The sequence below is a fragment of the Hyla sarda genome, chromosome 6, assembly GCF_029499605.1.
Source record: "Hyla sarda isolate aHylSar1 chromosome 6, aHylSar1.hap1, whole genome shotgun sequence".
NCBI lineage: Eukaryota > Metazoa > Chordata > Amphibia > Anura > Hylidae > Hyla > Hyla sarda.
Genome location: NC_079194.1, coordinates 140684050 through 140698932, shown reverse-complemented (window position 1 = coordinate 140698932; position 14883 = coordinate 140684050). Strand labels below are relative to the sequence as shown.

The 14883-nt window shown below is 44.1% G+C and overlaps 1 protein-coding gene across 4 annotated transcripts in view; it reads left to right on the top strand.

The window, feature by feature from the left end:
- FANCD2 (FA complementation group D2) overlaps positions 1–14883 on the top strand; it is a 165435-nt gene that overhangs the window by 74686 nt on the left and 75866 nt on the right. For all 4 annotated transcript variants that reach the window (XM_056525269.1, XM_056525270.1, XM_056525271.1 and 1 more), the window contains 7 exons: positions 6232–6332; positions 6432–6547; positions 6623–6731; positions 7605–7709; positions 8040–8137; positions 8237–8377; positions 10242–10352. In XM_056525269.1, the coding sequence (XP_056381244.1) occupies positions 6232–6332; positions 6432–6547; positions 6623–6731; positions 7605–7709; positions 8040–8137; positions 8237–8377; positions 10242–10352 (781 nt within the window). The remainder of the gene's footprint in view (positions 1–6231; positions 6333–6431; positions 6548–6622; positions 6732–7604; positions 7710–8039; positions 8138–8236; positions 8378–10241; positions 10353–14883) is intronic.

Below are 14883 nucleotides of genomic sequence, written 5' to 3'. Positions count from 1 at the left end.
CCAGTCCTTTCACCTGGTAAGTAATGGTCATTTCTGTTCTTGCTCTCTTCTCATTTTTCTCTTTTTTTCGATGTTCTTTTATTCTGTTTTTCTTTTTCTTTCTTTTTTTTCCTTTTTCTTTTAATCTGGTAGTGGAAAGTTGTTGTTCTATTTTTTAGTATCCTTCATTGGTTCAATTACATTAATAATCTAGACAAGTATCACATTATTTCTAACCTCTCACTCTAAATATTTATATGTATATAAATAATTTTTCCTTTTAATATCTCCAACCAATCAGTGTAGGAAGGCTGCATATGAAAAACCTTCATTTAGTCCTTTTGGGGATCTACAATTCAATCTGTAGATCCACTTAGCTTCTTCCTTTTGGAGGATGTATCCACATCCCCTCTTCTTGGGCCCATTATAATTTGGTTAATCCCCCGGAGTTTCAATCCTTCCTCCATGTTTGGATTTTACATGTCTTGACAACGGTGTGTCAGTGCTTGTTCTGATGGTACTAAAGTGTTTTCCCACTCTCCTCCTAAATTCTTGTGTTGTTTTGCCGATGTAGATTGATTGTCAATCACACATTGCTCCATAGACTACATTCCGACCACTACAATTTATAAAATCCCTAATGATGCAGTTCCTCCCATCTAGGGGATTATTGAAGGATTTAATTATCACTTTTAAATTCGGCCACTAGGGGTCGCCCTCCCAGTGGCCGAATGCATTCTGCAGTGACGTCACTACTGGATTTCAACTCATTTAAGCCAGGCAATGAGTCGAAATCCAGTCACTGCGGTGCTCGCTCCCCCCTGTCAATCAAACAGGCGAGAGCGAGCACGCTGATAGCTGGGGCTGTACGCATTGGCCAGCTCCACTGGCCTCGCGCGCGGCCCCGCCCGCCCGCCCCCGTTACCCTGTCCGGAGGCAGCTCATTGATCCTCCGGTAAGTCTTCACCACTGGAGGAATGGGGTGGGGGAAGCGGGGTTCGGGGGAGTGCCGCCGCTCAGTACTAGAGGCATGGGGGTGGGGTGGTTGGGCAGCGGGGTTCTGGAGAATGCCGCTGCCGCTGCTGCTCACGAAGTAGCACTGCTGCGCTGGTTAAGCAAAGTTATTGTTTTCACCACAGGGTGCCTCCAGCTGTTTCACCACTACAACTCCCAGAATGCCCTGACAGCCAGTAGATGTCAGGGCAAGCTGGGAGTTGTAGTGGTGAAACAGCTGGAGGCACCCTGTATAGTGAGCTAAGGGCGGAAGTGCCGGCCCCAGCAGGCATCAGTGACGTGGTGCCTGCTGGGGAAGTCTGCCTGGTAGTGAGCACACTACCAGGCAGACAAAAAGGCATTTTAATATAGTAAAAAAAAATGTAAAGGCAGGGAGGGGGTTAGGGATAGATGGGCAATAGGCAGGGACAGAAAGAAAAAAAATGGATGGTGGGAGCTACACTTTAATTTATCCACAAATTCCAAGAATAGTGATTTTGTGCCCTCCCAAAAAATCAAGAAGTCTTCAAAATATCTGCCCCAAAATGATATGTGCTCTGTGTATGTGCCTAGATCTTCACCTCCAAAAACAAAAATAGGACCACATGGTTACCTAATATACCTGTAGGATCTTACCCCTGTGGCCATTGTGTTATCTGCAAACATATCCTAAAAATGTAATCCTTCAATAATCCCCTAGATGGGAGGAACTACATCATGAGGGATTTTATAAATTGTAGTAGTCAGAATGTTGTCTATGGAGCAATGCGTGATTGCCAATTATTCTATGTGGGCAAAACCACACAAGAATTTAGGAGGAGAGTGGGAAAACACTTTAGTACCATCAGAACAAGCACTGACACACCGTTGTCAAGACATGTGAGATCCAAACATGGAGGAAGGATTGAAACATTGAAATTCTGGGGGATTAACCAAATTAAAATGGGTCCAAGAAGAGGGGATGTGGATAACATCCTCCAAAATGAAGAAGCTAAGTGGTTCTACAGATTGAATTGTAGATCCCTAAAAGGACTAAATGAAGGTTTTTCATATGCAGCCTTTCTACATTGATTGGTTGGAGATATTAAAGGAAAAATTATTTATGTACATATAAATATTTAGAGTGAGAGGTTAGAAATAATGTGATACTTGTCTAGATAATTAAAGTAATTGAACCAATGATGGATACTAATAAATAGAATAACAACTTTTCACTACCAGATAAAAAAGAAAGAAAAAAAGAATAAAAGAAAATTGAAGAAAAGAGAAAAATGAGGAGAGAGCAAGTACAGAAATGACAAATACTTACCAGGTGAAAGGAATGGTGGACGTGTTTGGACTGGTGGATGATTCGTATCTTGCTGTGAGAAATGGTGACCTATAAAAAGATAAGAACATCTATATGAACCCAATGGTTATGTATTCGTGATGTAAAATCTAATTAAGGGGGGAGGATCATAACTACAGTGATGTGTAATTACATCATACAATCACAGTGGTATGCTCTTATCAAAAGCTCAGATTTGATAGAATGACTAAATAAACATATATATATATATATATATATATATATATTTGAGTGTTAGGCTCAGAATTTGTGCTAGGTACCATCCTAAATGAGGCCACCTCCCCGTGGTGGATGGGGGACACGTTTTGATCAAAAAGTGCGCTAAGAGCCTCAATTTTTTTGACCAATGTGTGCTGCTGCAATCCTCTTTTTTTTGTATACTCTGATGCCATGGCAGTGTGCACCCGTGTATTAGGCTGTTGTGCCGGCTATCTTTCTTTTTTCTTGTGTGTACAATTCAGGGGGTAATGGCACCCTGTTTAGCTGTGCACCCCTCCCCCTTTCTCACAGGTGGAGTTTTAAATGGATCCAGCATGTCACCATGTCAGAGGCTATATGCTCAGCAGAGGTGAGTGGATAGTTGAGTGTTAGGCTCAGAATTTGTGCTAGGTTCCATCCTAAATGAGGCCACCTCCCCGTGGTGGATGGGGGACACGTTTTGATCAAAAAGTGTGCTAAGAGCCTCAATTTTTTTGACCAATGTGTGCTGCTGCAATCCTCTTTTTTTGTATACTCTGATGCCATGGCAGTGTGCACCCGTGTATTAGGCTGTTGTGCCGGCTATCTTTCTTTTTTCTTGTGTATGTGTATATATATATATATATATATATATATATATAGTCCCAAAATAATGCAGCACTACTTATCCAGTCCAGCAAACAATGGTGGTGCCAGCGTCCAAAAAAAGACTCGATCAAAGTCCTCCATAGACAGAAACCAAAAACAGGCGCAGCACTCCAAAAAATAGTGTGATTTAATATCTCATGTCAGCATTACAACGTTTCAACTCCTCCTGGAGCCATTTTCAAGCATAGTGCTTGAAAATGGCTCCAGGAGGAGTTGAAACGTTGTAATGCTGACATGAGATATTAAATCACACTATTTTTTGGAGTGCTGCGCCTGTTTTTGGTTTCTATATATATATATATATATATATATATATATATATATATATATATATATATATATATTCATTTATCACTAAGCTTTAATTTAACATAAGACTAAAACTGATATTGAGTACTCTAGATGTATATATTTCTATAATTAACCCCTTAAGGGCCGAGAGTTTTTCCATTTTTGCATTTTCGTTTTTTCCTCCTTGCCTTTAAAAAATCATAACTCTTTCAATTTTGCACCTAAAAATCCATATGATGGCTTATTTTTTGCGCCACCAATTCTACTTTGTAATGACATTAGTCATTTTGCCCAAAAATCTATGGCGAAACGAAAAAAAAAAATCATTGTGAGACAAAATTGGAAAAAACGCTGTTTTGTAACTTTTGGGGGCTTCCGTTTCTACTTAGTACATTTTTCTGTAAAAATGACACCTTATCTTTATTCTGTAGGTCCATACGATTAAAATGATATCCTACTTATATAGGTTTGATTTTGTCGTACTTCTGGAAAAAATCATAACTACATGCAGGAAAATTAATACGTTTAAAATTGTCATCTTCTGACCCCTATAACTTTATTTTTCCGCGTATGGGGTGTTATGAGGGCTCATTTTTTGCGCCGTGATCTGAAGTTTTTAGCGGTACCATTTTTGCATTGATAGGACTTATTGATTCATTTTTTCATGATATAAAAAGTGACCAAAAATGCACTATTTTGGACTTTGGAATTTTTTTGCGCGTACACCATTGACCGTGCGGTTTAATTAACGATATATTTTTATAATTCAGACATTTCTGCACGCGACGATACCATATATTTTTATTTACACTGTTTGTTTGTTTTTTTATGGGAAAAGGGGGGTGATTCAAACTTTTAATAGGGAAGGGGGTTAAATGATCTTTATGCACTTTTTTTTTCACTTTTTTTTTGCAGTGTTATAGCTCCCATAGGGACCTATAATACTGCACACACTGATCTATTACATTGATCACTGGTTTCTCATAGGAAACAGTGATCGCTGATTCTGCCGCTTAACTGCTCAAGCCTGGATCTCAGGCACTGAGCAGTCGTTCGGGGACCGGACAGCGAGGAGGCAGGTATGGATCCTCCAGCTGTCCAGTAAGATCCGTGCCGCGATTTTGTGGCGGCTATCCCGAACAGCTCCCTGAGCTAACCGGCATGCTTTCACTTTAGATGCAGCTTTCAACTTTGAACGCCGCGTCTAAAGGGTTAATAGCGCGCGGCACCGCGATCAATGCCGCGTGCTATTAGCCACGGGCCGGGCCCGCGTTATAGATCGGGAGCGGACTCGTGACGTACCGGTACGTCATGTGTCCTTAAGGAGTTAATTGAATGTGACATAATAAAAGAATAAAAAACAATGAAATTAAAGAATACATATTGGGAATATCAAAGGAAAAATAGATCCACAGCATAGACCAAAAACATACTAATTTGTATACCACCATATCCTATATATAATTAATATACTGCACCAATATTGATAATTATTAGTACAATAACTTACCTATGCTAGTTGATAATAGAGATTGGGCGTCAGAGAATGACGAAAGGATCAGGTGACAACACACGTGACCGCACAGAACCCGGAAGTATGTGGACCATGGCAACGTACAAAAGCGCTGGTCCGCAAACTACCTGCATATAGGTAAGGAGACTATTGGCTAATAAAAGGTGCAATAGGTTTACCTGACCACTCAGGGAGTACATTCGGAAGCAGAATTGACATGGTCAATAAGAAACTAAATCTGATTGGAAGAAGCGGAGTGGAAAGTCTCCTCCGCTTACAAACAGAGGGTATTTAAACTCTGCAATCTAGACAAGTGATGCCATTAGCACCTTGACCCTTGATAAAACCGGTTATTGCCGGCGAAACGTTGGGGGGGTGTCAGTGTGTGTAATTTTAACAGCAGCATTGGGACAGTCTATACAATATAATTAAGAGTTGGATGCAAAAGGAAATGAATCCGACAAAAATAAGGAGTCCTATATCCAACTACCTGAAAAATATAAATGGGAATGAATAACAATAACCCTAATCTGACCCGATGTCTGTGGGTTTATGTCCACTATTTTTGATTTCTCACAAAATTCACAATTTTAATTGAGATAAATAAAAAAAAGTAAATTTTTATATTGTAGGGTTCCCTATCTTTGGGAATTTAGTCCCAGGAAGGCGCAAGCCCGAATGGGAATTTGAGAAAGTATTAGCAATAGTGCACAGATCTTCCATTATCAGCAGTGCTTTCTATCACTAGTAGCTGTGACATCACAGTCTTTGAATGCAGTTTTGATCTGTTCCTGCCCCCCCCCCCCCCCCTTCTGTTAATTTGGGACAAGATCAGTGATGTGAATGTGGAGCTCATTACTGCTCATTAAATTTACGACTCCTTAGATAAGACAGCTTTTCTGAGGGAAACTTCTCTGACTTATAAAGTTTGCCTTCTCTAAGGAGTCATAAATCTAATGAACAGTAATGTGAGCTTTCCTCTTCATATCACTTCAGAGCATACAGGAGGGGGGGGAAGGAAGGAGCTTTGCATTCAGAAAGTGTGATGTGATATCACAGCTACAACCAGACAGCAGTGCTCATGTGAGATATATGTGCACTATGGCTTAAAACTTTTTATTAGTGTTTAATTATACTTGTTTTTCACCAGCCAACCACTTCAATTTGCCACACCACATATTATAAACTTTATTTATTGTCTGCATGTGTGCTGTGACTTCTTTCTGTCTATATTTAACATGTGTCCCTTTCTTCCCCACAGCCTTGTGTCTTCTCTTTGCTTGTCTCCGTTTTTTCGATTGCTTCGTCTCTGCATAGAGGATGAGTTTGATGGTAACTTGGATGAAATTGATGCATTGTTAGGTACAGTCTTGTATTATGTCTGTTTTTTTTGCTGTGTAACCTGCTACTGACACACAGCATTGTACCCTGTAATCTGTCATACTTTTTGTCTCTGAGAAGGCTGCCCACTCTACCTCACAGACCTGGAAGTTATCGACAAGATGGAGTCTCTGTCCAAGCAAGAACGGGAGTTCCTGTGCTCGCTTCTTTTCCTGGCTATTAACTGGTTTATAGAGGTAGCTATGATATAACCTTGATATCTTCCACTTCTAGCTGGAACATCCTGAGTGACACTGAGTTGTTCTCTGCAGGTGGTCAATGCCTTTTGTAAGCAGCCAAATGCTGACATGAAGGGGAAAGTGCTGAGCCGTCTACAGAATATCACATGGCTGCGGTCCGTCTTGGAGAAGTGTTTGCCTGGTATAACTTATCTGTCTATTGTTAAAGAGTACCTCTCATGATCTTGTTAAATTTTATAATCCTCCCGGTTCACTCCCTTTAACATGATAAACCACACCCTGCCTTTATTTTTATTATTTGATTATTGATATTGCTCTGTATTTTCTTCTCAGTCAGTCAGATTCACAGACTGGGAAGGGGCGTTCCCCAGCAGGCATGACATCATCTGAAGCCATACAGGGGAGAACTTCCTCCCTCACTCTACTAGACACAGCCCAGAGCAGTTTAGTGTGTGAGAGGAGCTATGATTGGCTAAGGCTTCAGCACTCCAGACTGCATTTCCTGATTTTGGACTTCTGCCAGAAATTGGTGGGGGAAATGTGCTCTGGACAAGTAGGGAGACACCTAGTGGCAGCTTTTTAAAACACAAATAAAACATAGAAAACTAAAATGTTTTTGTTTTTTAAACAAAGTACATTAGAAAGATTTTGTATTTACCATAAGGAGTGCAATAGCAAAAATTTGTTTTAATGAGATTTTATTATGTTCCCATAAATAGCTAAAATTCCAATCTGGCAGTAAATTTTGCCAATACTTAGTTTATTCATACAAATTTTGGATGGAAGAATGTGACCAGTGTCTTCGGCTATCTTCATATAACTACTATGAAACTCTTCCATGTACAAGAATGACTACTATAATACTGCCCTCTATGTTAAGGAATACGACTAATATGTTACTGATACCTATGTACAGGACTATACAACAAAACTGTCTCCTATGTGCAAGAACATAACTACTATAATACTTGCCTTGGTACAAGAATATAACTGTAATTCTGTGCTCCATATTACTACCTGGAGGACATTCACTTATGTTCAGCTTTTTCCTCAGGTTGTCCTGGTTATAATCCTCCATGTGCACATTTTGAATGTGAGCAAACTGAGGTCTCTCCTCCTGTGGTACCTGCAGTCACCACCACAAAGAAGACAAAGAAAGGTAGTATTTGCCTGTACAGGAAAGGTCAGATGTTAGCTTGTGAGGTATTCTTTTTTTTTTTTTTTTTTTTTTTTTTGCTCTTCACGTTCCTGACTGTTCTTGTGAGTGTTGGGAAGGATGGGATTTTTACTGTGCATCTGATGAGTTGACCATTTGCACCAGAGCAGTGAGAAGAGTTCAGGAGCTGATGACTTGATTTTTTTTTTTTTTTTTTTTTTTTTTACAGCCTTGGCTCTAAACTTCCTGACCAGTTTTCCTCCATAAGTGAAGGGCTGGATAGGGTTGTTTCATATAGCGTTTATGCTTATTGCAGTGTTTGTTATATCTAAGGGAAGAAGCGGCCACTGGGGGATGGGAAGAATTCATCGACAGAAGAGGACCAGCTGGACTCTGTGCCACAGGAGACACAGAAGAGCCAGGCTGAGAAGGTAAACTAGCTCCATAGATGATTTCAGGTCACTCTCTTCATTCTTAGGACCCACCTCTCTTCTTTACTGTTGTATTATATCTTGCCATTGATGTTGCAGGAGAAAGAGGAGAACAGCAGACCCTCCGTTAGCCTGAGCAGTTTTCGGCCATTCTTCAGGGAGCTGGATATTGACGTGTTTACAGTTCTCCAGAATGGCCTTGTCACACGTTCGCTGCTGGACACTAATATGTGTACAAAGGTAAACTGGATGTGTGCTGCCAAACTAAAGCTTTAGTTCCAGCACATTTTGGTTGATGATAGGAAAATAATGCATTATGCATTCTTGTATCTTGTAAAGGACAGTATCTGGTGAAACATCCATTATGATCCATACATATAAAGTCATGGCCGTAATTGTTGGCACCACTGAAAATTTTCAAGAAAATGAAGCATTTCTCACAGAAAAGGATTGCAGTTACACATGTTTTGCTATACACATGTTTATTCCCTTTGTGTATATTGGAACTAAACCAAAAAAGGGAGGAAAAAAGCTAATTGGACATAATGTCACACCAATCTCCAAAAATGAGCTGGACAAAATTATTGGTACCCTTAACTTAATATTTGGTTGCACACCCTTTTGGAAAAAATAACTGAAATCATTCGCTTCCTATAACCATCAACAAGCTTCTTACACCTCTCAGCCGGAATTTTGGACCACTCTTTCTTTGCAAACTGCTCCAGGTCTCTCTTATTGGAAGGGCGCCTTTTCCCAACAGCAATTTTAAGATCTCTCCACAGGTGATCAATGGGGTTTAGATCTGGACTCATTGCTGGCCACTTCAGAACTCTCCAGCACTTTGTTGCCATCCATTTCTGGGTGCTTTTTGACGCATGTTTGGGGTCATTGTCCTGCTGGAAGACCCAAGATCTCGGACGCAAACCCAGCTTTCTGACACTGGGCCATACAGTGCGACCAAAAATCCGTTGGTAATCCTCAGATTTCATGATGCCTTGCACACATTCAAGGCACCCAGTGCCAGAGGCAGCAAAACCCCAAAACATCATTGAACCTCCACCATATTTCACTGTAGGTACGGTGTTCTTTTCTTTGTAGGCCTCGTTACGTTTTCGGTAAACAGTAGAATGATGTGCTTTACCAAAAAGCTCTATCTTGGTCTCATCTGTCCACAAGATGTTTTCCCAGAAGGATTTTGGCTTACTCAAGTTCATTTTGGCAAAATTTAGTCTTGCTTTTTTATTTCTCTGTGTCAGCAGTGGGTTCCTCCTGGGTCTCCCGCCATAGAGTTTCATTTCATTTAAATGTCGACTGACACTGATGCTCCCTGAGCCTGCAGGACAGCTTGAATATCTTTGGAACTTGGTTGGGGCTGCTTATCCACCATCCGGACCATCCTGCGTTGACATCTTTCATCAGTTTTTCTCTTCCATCCACACCCAGGGACATGTGTTGCTGTTTGCCATGGGTTGAAAACTTCTTGATAATGTTGCACACTGTGGACAAAGACAAATCATCATCTCTGGAAATGGACTTGTAACCTTGAGATTGTTGATATTTTCCCACAATTTTGGTTCTCAAGTCCTCAGACAGTTCTCTTCTCCTCTTTGTGTTGTCCATGCTTAGTGTGGCACACACAGACGCACAATGCGAAGACTAAGTGGACTTCTCTCCTTTTTATCTTCTTTCAGGTGGCATTTTTATTTTGCCCACACCTGTTACTTGCCCCAGGTGAGTTTAAAGGAGCATCACATACTTGAAACAATCTTATTTATCCACAATTTTTAAAGGGTGCCAATAATTTTTGTCCAGCTCATTTTTTGGAGTTTGGTGTGACATTATGTCCAATTTGCTTTTTTTCCCTCCCTTTTTTTGTTTAGTTCCAATACACACAAAGGGAATAAACGTGTATAGCAAAACATGTGTTACTGCAATCCTTTTCTGTGAGAAATACTTCATTTTCTAGAAAAATTTCAGGGGTGCCAACATTTACGGCCATGACTGTATCACATGATATAACACTAATAAGATATCAGTGCTCTATTGTGAGCAGTAGCCAATTATTCTCTGCGCTGGTATACTGATATTGTGACATGTCCTGCAGGCTACAGAAGTGGTACAGCTGGGACCGGCTGAGCTTGTCTTTCTCTTGGAGGATCTATCCCGCAAAACTGAACATATTCTAACAGGCACCAGGAGAGCGCCCTTACTGAAGGTAACCATGATCTGTTAGCTGCTGTATTGTGCTCTAATATTCTGGACTGAGTTATATACAAAATGAAAAGTCTCATGAAGATATCAGAAAAAATGAAAGTTTGCACTCACCTCATCTTCAGAGTGTCTTCTTTTATTAAATACTCACATTATTATAACAGGATGGGATGACATGTAGAGGGGTACCACCAGCCTTGTGTAATGTGAGCATTTAATAAAAGAAGATACTCTACGTGGTGAGTGCTGACTTTAAAGGAGTACTCCGCTCCTAGACATCTTATCCCTTATCCAAAGGATAGGGGATAAGATGTCAGATCGCCACGGTCCCGCTGATGGGGATCCCCGGGATCCCCGCTGCGGCACTGCGCTATCATTACAGCACAGAGCGAGTTCGCTCTGCACGTAATGACAATACAGGGGCCGGAGCATCGTTACATCACGGCTCCGCCCCTCGTGACGTCACGTCCCGCCCCTTTCAATACAAGTCTATGGGAGGGGGCGTGGCGGTCATCACGCCCCCTGCCGTAGACTTGCATTAAGGGGACGGGCCGTGATGTCACGAGGGGTGGAGCCATGATGTCACGCTGCTCCGTCCCCTGTATCGCCCGTCATTACGCACAGAGCGAACTCACTCTTTGCTGTAATAGCGGGGTGCCGCAGCGGGGATCCCACCTCGGCGATCTGACATCTTATCCCCTATCCTTTGGATAGGGGATAAGATGTCTAGGGGTGGAGTACCCCTTTAAACTTGCATGAAGACATCAGAAAAAAATAGTCTTCAGTCAGAGCACCACGATACGCTTCTTACTGATATAGGCATATTGTCCATTATTGGCACACGAGGAGTCCGTGTCATAGCAGTGCCCAACTTTATCTCTTTTTGTATGTGTAAAGTGACAATTTTGTAAAGATATATATGTTAGAAGTCACATTTGTAAGTATTTCTTCATATAGATTTGTTTGGAGTTTGCATGGCGGACATTGGAGCTTTTTTAATCACTGTAAAATCCCTTTCTCGTTGGATTTATTAGGGGAAACTGCTCCAACCCTCTTTTTGGTTCCTTCTGAACCTGGGGTTCTTGTTTGTGTAGTTTTGTTTTCTCTTCCAGGGCTTAGGCTGTTGTTGGTTCCTACACTTCATTGCCTGCCTACTGCTTTTTTCATAAACAGGTTAGCCTAGTGTGCCTGGTGTCGCCTCCTAGTGGCAAGAGCCTATACCCATAGTGCTGTGTAGGGCAATGAATCCAACAAGAAAAGCACAAAAATCTAGTTTTCTCTATTGGCTCCATTGGGGGACACAGACCATGGGCTTATGCTGCTGTCACTAGGAGGCGTGACACTATGGAAACAAGAAAAGTCGGCTCCTCCCAGCAGGGTATACCCGCCCACAGGCACCTGAGTTAGCTCAGTGTCTTAAGGAGGTGGACACTGGTCTGGAGTTCTCCCCAGACCAGGTCTCATATTTTTTATTTTCCTAGGATTAGGAGACGTGTTAGTTTTTTATTCCTTTTTCTTTCCTGTTTTCAGGTGGGGACTCAGGAACTGCGGCTCACTGTTTCCCCATTGCGATTGAGGGGGCACAGACATCGCGTTTATGTACTGTTAACCCCCTCTCGCCAACGGTCAGCGCCTTGAGTTGTACCTCATGGGTTCGGGTCCCCCTACCTCCCTGCTCGCCTCGCTCACACATGGTAGCCCGGCATGATGCAGGTGACAACATCTGGAGACCCCCAGTTTTTGGCCCACTCTTCTATATGGGGACTGTTGGGGCTGGCCAGGAGGGATTTCCCTCCTTTCCTTTATTGGGGGTTCTTTATTATATCTGGGGCTGAGCAGGCACATGTATGTTTTAGTTATCATGTGTGTGTGGTGTTTCACAGTATTACCGCAGCTGCAAGAGGCAGCCGCGGCGCATATCTTTCTTTACGGGTGCTCGGCGCCCGTTCTTACTTTCATTTTGGCAGCGCAGCTGCCGACCGTATCTCGCCTGTATATTACTGTATATTACTTGGGCGGCCCAGTGCGCGTTGGCTCCGCCCACCCAGGGCCGCCGAAGCCTGCACAAGGGCGCGAACTGCACCCCAATCAGCGCTGTGTGCACGCATAGGGGATTATTGCAGGGCCAATCATAGAGCCCTTGTGTTTAGCACAGCCCCCTCTTCTTCATCAGCCGCAGTTCTGAATGGGCAAAAATGCTACTCACAGCAGCTGCCTTAGGGACAGAATTGGGAGATGTGGTCCATGCCCAGAACTGTTCCTCTCTCCCAACAGATAACTAGCCCTTAGTTACTTATTACACCTGTAAAGCTGTAACTCAAAAATTTCTGGTTCTACTGAACCCTCTTGTTCTGCCTGCACCACTGCTCCCCCAGACCCCCCTGCTATTTCTACCCCGGATGCTCTTCCAGACCCGGTGGGTTCGGCCGTCCCTCCAGCCTGGGTTTCCTCCCTCTCCCAGTCTATATCAGACTTGGCTCAGGTCTCCCGTTCTGTGATGACTGCCTTGGAGAGGTCCTCCCTACACCGGCCCGGCAAGCACGGGCGCTCCCCTCACAGGCATTGCCCCGTTACTCCAGCTTGTAGCAAGCGTCACTCCCCTTGAGGACGCTCCCATGGTCGCCGCTCTGGCTCTCCAGACCCGCATACCAGGTCAGTCTCTCTCTCTCTCTCTCTGTCTCTGTCTCTCTCTGTCTCTCTGTCTCTTCCAGGGCCGCCTCACACGTTCCCATTCCCCTGGAGAACTTGTGGATGAAGTTTTACGCTTGGGATATGTCGGACATAGTGCAATCATTGGCTTCGGCCATAAGACACCTTCCATCTAGAGGACCCAGGAACTTCGGACGTGGCTCCAGAAGTTTCCTTTCATCGTGCCCATCCTCCAGGGCTGCCTCACCTCGTTCCCATTCACCCGGAGAACTTGTGGATGAGGCTTCTGATTCGGCCTCCGACCCAGGGGACCGCACAGATATGCCTGATGTGGTGTACTCATTGGTTTCGGCCATAAGAGACACCTTCCAGCTAAAGGACCCAGGAACTTCGGACGTGGTCCAGAAGTTTCCTCTCATTGTGCCCGACCTCTTCCAGGGCTGCCTCACCTTGTTCCTATTCACCTGGAGAACTTGTGGATGAGGTTTCTGATTCGGCCTCTGACTCAAAGGAACGCACGGATGCCTGATGTGGTGTACTCATTGGTTTCTGCCATAAGAGACACCTTCCATCTAAAGGACCCAGGAACTTCGGACGTGGCTCCAGAAGTCTCCTTTTTTTGTGCCCGACCGGCACCCAACACCTTCAGCCCTCACGCTGAATTTTACGCCCTGCTGGTATCCACCTGGAGGCACCCTGACAAGAAGTTTCAGGAAATGAAGAAGGTTCAAGCGTGGTATCCCTTCGCCAAGGACCTCATTGCTCGGTGGACCTCCTCTCCAACTGTGGATCTGCCGGTGTCCCACCTCTAAGGCGCCTACCTGGCCGTTGGCTGATCAGGCTGCCTTCAAGGATCCTGCGGACATAAAGGTGGAGACTTTGGCAAACTTTGCCTTTGAGACAGCAGGATCGTCCTGCTTTTGCTTCGGCCTGGGTGTCAAGGGGCCTTTCAGTATGGTCTCCCATCTCCGCCAGGGTAGTCTTCAAGATCCCTCTGGAGGTTTTATTTAATCTAGCTCTCCGATGCTCCGCAGCTGGAGATTTTCTGTGTTCTGCTCCCATGCGCAGCCACTGTGCTGCCTTTGCCACAAGCTACCTGGTAGCCACTGTCCCTCCATGTGGCTTAACCTCTTAAGGACCAAGGGCGTACAGGTACGCCCTTGGTCCTGCTCTCCTGATATAACGCAGGGTTACACAGTAACCCCGCGTCATATCGCGGCGGGCCCGGCGTCATAGTGAAGCCGGGACCCGCCTCTAATAGCGCGCTGCGCCGATCGCGGCGCCGCGCACTATTAACCCTTTAGCCGCGCGCTCAGAGCTGAGCCGCGCGGCTAAAAGTGAAACCGAAAGTGGCTGGCTAGCTCAGTCGGGCTGTTCGGGATAGCCGCGGCTAATCGCGGCATCCCGAACAGCTGACAGGACAGCGGGAGGGCCCCTTCCTGCCTCCTCGCTGTCCGATCGCCGAATGACTGCTCAGTGCCTGAGATCCAGGCCTGAGCAGTCATGCGGCAGAATCGTTGATCACTGGTTTCTTATGAGAAACCAGTGATCAGCATAGAAGATCAGTGTGTGCTGTGTTATAGGTCCCTATGACAGCGTGGCGGTTGAGACAGCGGTTCTGAGGACCCGCGGTTTCTCTTCCCAAGTGGTTTGCACCATGCTGAGGGCTCACAAGCCTTCCTCTGCAAGATTTACCACCATACCTGGCGGTTTTTTCTGTTGGTGTGAAACTCAGCCTTTTTCTCCGGTCGTGGTTGGCTTTCAGCTCCCTTCGGGGTCAAAGGTTCGGCCGTTTCCATTCTTTTTCAACGTTCTCTGGTGTTCAATTATCATGTCCGAACCTAGTTCAGGGAGTGGCACAAGCTGCCCCTCATCAGTCCCCTTTT